Below are 8460 nucleotides of genomic sequence, written 5' to 3'. Positions count from 1 at the left end.
AAGGACACATGGTGTATAAAATAAATATGAATATTACCAAAAGACAGTAGATGGTGCTAGATGGCATTGGTACATCTCAGCACTGTTTATTGGTCGATGTTTGCCATGACTTTATAAAAAGAAACTCACCAAAAAAATTCTGGTGGTGTTCTGAAGGCTTCATGCCACTTCCTCCGACTTGGGCCTATGAACAGGGTGACGATCACTCATGTGTAGTGAGGCAAGACTCATGAAAGGATACATGATGTTTGAAGGAATAAAAACAGGACTCAACAGATAGCGCTGGGAGGCCTACATAACTAGCTCTACAACCCTTCTTTGGTCCTGCATCTTCATGGATCTTTACTTCATTGAGAGAGGCACAGCCAAGAACTTGTCCTAGAGTTCCTGGTGATCCTGGTTCCTCCTGCTGACTTGTGCAGATTCGTCTGAGGCCTGGTTGTTTCTACAAGGTTGTGCCACTGCTGCTAATTCTGTTTATTATCCTGACATTACTAAACTAGACTACTGGTATATATCCTGACAACACAAATTAGATTTGCTCCAAAGAACTATTTCTAAACATGCCCACTTCCCTTGAATACTAATTTTTCTTCCTCATTGCCTCTAATGGATGGTGGGCTAAAAGGAAATTTAAACATTTAAGAGTCCTTACTGAAGAGGAAGTGGGTGGCTGGGTGGGTGAACAGGTGGAGGGGGGATGGGATAGGGTTTTTTGGGAGGGGATACCAGGAAAGGGGATATCATTTGAAATGTAAATAAAGAAAATATCTAATAAAAATAATAAAAAAGTATATAGGCTAAGATATCTCACTAAAGTGCTGTGGCACCCACATGAGACCTGAGATCAATCCCCAGAACTCATGTGGAAAAGGTGGATTTGGTGACATTTACTTGTAACTCCAGCACTAGGCAGAGACAGGCAGTTTCATGAGGGGGCAGGGCAGAGACAGGCCAATCCCTGGGGCTCACTGTTCAGCCAACCTGGCCAAACTGGCAAGTTATGGGCAAGTGAGAGACCCTGTCTCAAAACAAGGTGAATGATGTTCCTGAGGATGACACCCAAGAGTCACCTCTGGCCTACATGTCAGTCAGAGACATGTGCACACACATGCACATAAACACTCAAGGTATGTTAATGACCCTTTGTATTTAATTTTTTAGGTTGATTATTGGGAATGAATCATTGTACTCCTTTTCTTTAAATATATCACTTTTCACAGAATAAAATCATTTTACATGATTTAAATCAAGTGTCAGATGACAGACTCTGCATGCTGTCTCATTACAGCATTATATTTTTGAGTGTTGCAAATATATTTTAATCAAAACATTTATTTACAAATCAAATAAAATGAGAATATATTAAGTTAAAAAAAAGACCTTACTAAATAATAGGTTGAAAAGATAAAATCCTACAGGCAAGTGTTCAAACCCATGAATCTATGGGGGCCGTACCTATTCAAACCACCACAGTGAGTTCACTTTGTCATTTGAAGACTTGTGGCTCACATATCTAAAGACTACATTGACAAGATATCAATATCCTAAACAGACACACAGATTCAATGTGCCTCTGTCATAATCCTAGCAGTCACTCTTGAATTTGCCAAAGGGATCTTTTGTTTTTGTTTTTTGTTTTTTGGTTTTTTGGTTTTTTTTGTTTTTTTTGTTTTTTTTGTTTTTTTTTTTGGATTTGGTATTTTCTAGACAGGGTTTCTCTGTACAGCCCTTGCTGTCCTGGAACTCACTCTGTAGACCAGGCTGGCCTTAAACTCAGAAATCTGCCTGCCTCTGCCTCCCAGAGTGCTGGGATTACAGGCGTGCGCCACCACTGCCTGGCTGCCAAAGGGATCTTAAAGTTCAATGTGAAGTCCAAGGGTCTCAGAAGAGGCCTGTGTGAGTTGGAATAATAATGGCCCACAGTTTGCAACCCCACCTGGAAATCAGTCTGGCGGTTCCTCCGAAAACTGGGCACCTCACTTCCAGAAGATCCTGCTATACCACTCCTGGGCATATACCCAGAAGATTCCCCAGCATGTAATAAGGATACATGTTCCACTATGTTCATAGCAGCCCTATTTATAATTGCCAGAATCTGGAAAGAACCCAGATATCCCTCAACAGAAGAGTGGATGCAAAAAAATGTGGTATATCTACACAATGGAGTACTATTCAGACATTAGAAACAATGAATTCATGAAATTCTTAGGCAAATGCATGGAGCTGGAGAACATCATACTAAGTGAGGTAACCCAGACTCCAAAGATGAATCATGGTATGCACTCACTAATAAGTGGGTGTTAACCTAGAAAACTGGAATACCCAAAACATAATCCACACATCAAATGAGGTACAAGAAGAATGGAGGAGTGGCCCCTTGTTCTGGAAAGACTCAGTGAAGCAGTATAGGGCAAAATCAGAACAGGGAAGTGGGAAGAGTTGGGTGGGAAAACAGGGGAAGGGAAAGGGACTGATGGGACTTTCGGGGAGTGGGGGTTCAGAAAAGGGGAAATCATTTGAAATGTAAATAAAAAATATATCGAATAAAAAATAAAAAACAAACAAACAAACAAACAACAAAAAAAAAGAATGGCCCACAGGCTCACATCTTTGAATGCCTCGTCACCAATGAGTGGAACACTTTGGAAGAATTAGAAGAATTAGAGGGTATGGCCTAGTTGGAAGAAGTATGTCACTGGAAGTGGACATTGAAGCGTCAAAAGGCCATGCCAAGTCTAGTATCTCTCTGCCTATGGATCAGGATGTAGCTCGAAGCTACTGCTCCAGAGCCATAGAGCCTCCACACCCTTGTCATGATGATAAATAATGGACTAAACCTGTAAGACTGTAAGCAAGGCCACAATTGCATTCTTTCCAAGAGTTGCCATGGCAGCAATGTCTTCATAGCAATAAACAAGGAACTAAAACAAGGCCAAACAATCTGTACAAAGAAGAACAAAGGGCAAGAACTCACTCATGTTTAATACTTTTGAACCCATCCACAAAGCCATAGCAAATGAGAAGGATCATAGAATCTAGTAGACGAGGATTGTCACTTTAGACACCAGCACTAAAACTTACTGACTGACATTCTTGTAAAGGACATAAAAATCTTTCAATGTGGAAAGCATAATATTTTCCAAAAATGTGGATTAGTAGCATGGAAATCTACATGAAAAAACAGAATCCAGCCCTTACCATATACTGTCCACAAAAATAATTCAGAATGGATCAAAACCTAAAGGAGAGATCGGATTCAGGATGGCAGTAGATGCTGGAACCTACAGGACCACACAGCAGCTCTGATGAACCTGAGATCACCCAGAGGCTCCAAGTAGGGACATAATGGTGGTGGAGGAGTTTGTAGAGACTGCAGTATCTTTAGAGCAACTCTTTTAAAAGGCAGATCTAACGGGAAGATGCTTTTAGACAAGAAGTCTCATGAAATTGGAAGGAGAATGGTGAAACTAGGAATGAGATGGCAAAGTCTATAGGAGTGACTTGTGAGTGTGGCCACAGAAAACAGAGAACATATCGTTGCTGAATAAGGCTGGCTCTTGGCCTAGCATGGGCCAGGGCCAGCTGGACAGCCTGTAGCATGGAGCCTCTACACTGCAGCTCATATTGCTTGTCCTGCTGGGAGAAGGACAGTGTTGGGCATAATAGAGAATAGTTTATGGTCTGAGTTGTGTAGCCCCGAAAAACCTCCACAGTCTGTACTGCCACAGAAGCCATGTTGGTGTCCATGGTTTGTGCTACAGCCAGGGGACATGCTAATGTCAGTAGTTCAAGTTGCTGCCCCATTCCCTGTTGATGTCTGTGGCCCATGTAGATGCCAGTGGCCTGTGCTGCAGCTGAGTGCCATGTTGGTGTCCATGCTGTTACCAGAACCATGAGGAAGTCAATGATCCATGCTGCTGTTGGTTGTAATGGGTAAGGAACTTCCTTTGCAGTGGTGTCAGTGATAACTGCAGACTCACAGTTGAGTATGAGAGACACTGAAGGCTTCTCTGACAATTTCCCCACACCTCTTACCCCTTGCACACCAGGAAAAAGAAATAATGGAGACAGAAATCCATTGAAGAGAGCTCACAAAAAGAGTGGTGGGGGACTGACCAGGTAGGTCTACACAGTGGATGGCTTCTGGCATGGGTTGGGGCTAAAGAAGGACTCTGGTTTTTTAAGGACTGGACACTGAGAGTTTAACAGTGCTCTAGTAGATTGGTATGTTTTCCCTTCTTTCCATTTTCTTTTTCTTGGTGGGGGAAGGCACATGGGTCAGGGAGTACACTTGGAAGATTGGGAAGAGAGTGTAACTGGGGAACACTGTGTAAAAATTTCAAATAAGTAATCAATAAAAATAGTAAGTAGGAAAAATTAAAATAAAATCTAAAAGAAACTTTAAAAACAAAACACAGGAAAAATTCCATAATATGGGATCAAAAGCCCAACTTCTTAGACCTACTAAAAAGTAACAAGATATTCAAGTGCTTGGCCAGGAGTGGTGGAGGATGACTTTAATGTCTTTATGTAGGTTGGAGGCTGAAGGATCTCTCGGAGTGTCAGGCTAGCAGGGTTCTAGGCAAGACAGGGTTACGTAGAGTGAATCTGACTTAAAAGGAATAAAAATAGTGCATGAATTGGATTTTACTAATTTGAAAATTTTTATATTCAAATGACATCAGCAAAGAATCAAAAATTCTCTCAGGTTTGGTGCCACATGCTCTAATCCCAGCACTGGAGAGGTGGAGGAAGAAAGATTAAAAATTTAAGGGTATCTGTAGGAATGTGGGCAGTTCCAGGAGAGCATAGGATATATGAGACTTCTCAAAACATAAATATATAAGTACACAATAGTACTGAGCATTAACTATGAATGAAGGGTACCCAGATTCCAAAGTATGTGGCCACAGAATAAAATCAGGGGTTGGTGTGACATTCCGCAAAGAGTGGTTCAGGCACTGAACCACAGTGGACTTTGCTGACTGGTGAGACAAGAGCTACTATGCAGATGATAGACAGGTCATAGCCATCATACGGTTGAGAGGGAATCAGCAGTGGGCAGCCAAAGGTGAGATGCTCCCTTGGATGCTGCATGCAACTTAGAGCAGATGTTGGGAGGATCTGATGAGAACCTAGCTTCTTCTCTTTCAGAAGTGCACATTTCACAGGAGAGATCACCATGGTTACCATAGACCACACTGAACTTATAGGTGAAATTTGCTCTCTGAGCTGCATTGATTTTGTGCCACAAACTCTCAGCCTAATCTGGTCATGACAGCACAAGCTGTGGTAAAGTATATGCTGCCTCAGCCTTCTGCTGCCTCTAGTATCACACTCTCCACAGCTGTTGTGTTTTGTGTTGGTTTATAGATATGCTGTTGTTTCCTGTGAACAACACCAGGTAACAAAATGCATATTGCTTGCTGCCTTGTAGGTAGGGGAACCAATGTATCAAACTAGGGCCAAATGTACTACTTCTCAACCGACAAAGGACTTCTCACCCCCTGCTGTCAGGTTGGACAATACTACTTGCTTTGACCAAAAGATGATGTGGAAATAGAAGCACTGTAGAACATCTGGGCCATTATGAGTATTTCCACTATTTCTTATCTTCTATTCTAGGTTGATGTGGTGGTTTGAATATGCTTGGCCCAGGGAGTGACACTATTTGGAGGTTTGGCCTTGTTGGAGTAGATGTATCACTGAGGGTGTGGGCTTTAGGACCCTCATGCTAACTGCCTGAAAGCCAGTGTTCTCCTAGTAGCCTTCACATGAAGATGTAGAATTCTCAGATCCTCCTGCCCCATGCTTGCCAGAAAAATGCCATGCTCACCCCCTGTTGATGATAACAAACTGACCCTCTGAACCTCAGAATCAGCCTCAATTAATTGCTGTTCTTATAAGACTTGCCTTGATCCTGGTGTCTCTTAACAGTAGTAAAATGCTAAGACAGATAACATGTTGGATATAAGGTTCCTCCCAATTAATTGGGAATCAGCCCCAATTAATTGCTGTTCTTATAAGACTTGCTTTGATCCTGGTGTCTCTTAACAGTAGTAAAATGCTAAGACAGATAACATGTTGGATATAAGGTTCCTATAAGTATGCAATAAAGAGGAAAAGAAACCACAGATCCAAGTCCCTGATGCCAACCATATGCACAGGCCCCAGTTGAGGATGACAGTGTAACGCAGTGGATAGCAAATGGCCACATACCTGTCATAAGCTATGACAACAAAGAAGGTGCACTCAGTTACACCCAGGGCACCGAACACATACATCTGCATCCAGCAGCCAGCGAAGGATATGGCCTGAGAGTGAGCAAGAAGATGCACCAACATCTAGGGCATGGTGGTAGTGACATAGCTCATATCCATATGAGCATCATATGGATGTGAGAGCAGAGAAGGTCACGCCCAAGAGCTACAAACATGAGCAACAAGTGAACCATTGCCATTACAATCCAGTACATTACTGAGGTGTTTGGAATTATACCTTAGTGCTACCTTCAATCAAATTGTGAATATTGGTTTCATGATGTTTTGTCCCAATTACAAAGTACTTCATTGGCTCAAATGCACAGATTAATTTCACAAAACAAAGACATTTTACTGTTCTTAAATAGTAAATACTCTAACTCTGGCTCCCCAGGATCCTGGTTCACCAATCCACTCTACCATGTCCCATCACCTTGAGAAATGCCCTCTTGATATCTTTGTTTCTCAGACTGTAGACCACAGGGTTGAGCAAGGCTGTGAAGACATTGTAAAAGAGTGAGATCTGCTTGTCTCGCTCAGGGGAGTAGCTGGAGTTGGGCCTCATGTAGATGTAAGTGGCTGGAGCAAAGAAGAATGTGACCACAGTCAGGTGGGAGGCACAGGTAGAGAAAGCCTTGCAGCGGCCCTGGGTGGACTTGATCTTGAGAATCGCCTTGGCAATATGAATGTAGGAGGCCACAATGAGGGAGATTGGAATAATAACCACAAAAACACTCAAGACCAAGTCCACCATCTCAATGAGGTGAGTATCCATGCAAGCCAGGCTACGAACTGAAGGACCTTCACAGAAGTAGTGGTCGACCCTGTTGGGCCCACAATATGGCAGACTCATGGTGAAGAAAGTATGCAATAAAGAGGAAAAGAAACCACAGATCCAAGTCCCTGATGCCAACCGTATGCACAGGCCCCAGTTGAGGATGACAGTGTAACGCAGTGGATAGCAAATGGCCACATACCTGTCATAAGCCATGACAACAAAGAAGGTGCACTCAGTTATACCCAGGGCACCGAACACATACATCTGCAGCCAGCAGCCAGCGAAGGATATGGCCTGAGAGTGAGCAAGAAGATGCACCAACATCTGGGGCATGGTGGTGGTGACATAGCTCATATCCAACAGTGAGAGGATACAGAGGAAGAAGTACATGGGAGTGTGCAGCTGTGTGTCCAGGCAGACCAGCATGATGATGAGCCCGTTGCCCAGGACTGAGCTCAGGTAGATGAGAAGGAAGACAACGAAGAGGATGCTGTTGGTCATGGGGTCACTGGAGAAGCCGATCAGGATGAACTCAGACACCCAACTTTGGTTCTGCACTGGAATCAACCACATGGTGGCGGCTGTAAGAGAATCCATTATTCTATGTTTCACCTGACACATGGCAGCGATAGAGACAGAAAGGGGAGATAGAGGCTGAGGAGAGGCTCACAACTGAAGCAATCATGCTGTTCCAGGGAACCAGACAGGTCAAAGGTTTGTCTAACTCCAATTCCAGGGGATCTGACTCTCTGCTTTCATCTCCACAGGCCACACACACACACACACACACACATGTTAAACAAGCATGCATATAGTCAGAAACCCATATACATAAAATAAAAACAACTAGTTTTTTATTTAAAGGAAGAATGGCTGGGTTCTGAACTCAGTGGCCAGATCTTGTGTGCTCTTCTCAAGTTATGAAACTCCCAAAGCTTCAGTCTCTTCAGCAATCAAATGAGTCTGATGACACTCATGTCTTAAGATTATGATGAATATATAAAACATCTTACATAACTCCTGGAAATACCACACAACACAGGACAGGTCATAGGCTATCATGAACTCTCAATCAATTTCTGGGAAGGCATAGAGAGGAAATTCCTACAACAAGAGCTACACTCAAATGAAGAGCACTAAAGTCAACTGAGAGATCCTGCCTCAGTGAATAAGATGGAGAGCAACTGAGCGGAGGAAGGTTTGCATATCAGTCTCTGCTCTCTCTCTCTCTCTCTCTCTCTCTCTCTCTCTCACACACACACACACACACACACACACACACACTCAAAGAGAAAGGCAGACAGACAGACAGACAGACAGACAGAGGCATGGGCACCACTGACATGCAATTAACTAGTTAACAAATAGATAAATCAAACAACCCAATCAAAAAGTGGGGTATAGAACTACATTGAAATT

The 8460-nt window shown here is 42.9% G+C and overlaps 1 protein-coding gene across 1 annotated transcript; it reads right to left on the bottom strand.

The window, feature by feature from the left end:
- Positions 1-6666: 6666 nt before the first annotated feature.
- LOC127680077 (olfactory receptor 2A12-like) lies at positions 6667-7662 on the bottom strand. Its single transcript, XM_052175656.1, has one exon. It carries the CDS (start codon positions 7660-7662, stop codon positions 6667-6669), a length of 996 nt encoding a protein of 331 aa, XP_052031616.1.
- Between the last annotated feature and the right edge of the window lie 798 nt (positions 7663-8460).

The sequence above is a fragment of the Apodemus sylvaticus genome, chromosome 3, assembly GCF_947179515.1.
Source record: "Apodemus sylvaticus chromosome 3, mApoSyl1.1, whole genome shotgun sequence".
In the NCBI taxonomy this organism is placed as follows: Eukaryota; Metazoa; Chordata; class Mammalia; order Rodentia; family Muridae; genus Apodemus; species Apodemus sylvaticus.
This window is presented reverse-complemented; position numbering and strand designations above follow the sequence as displayed.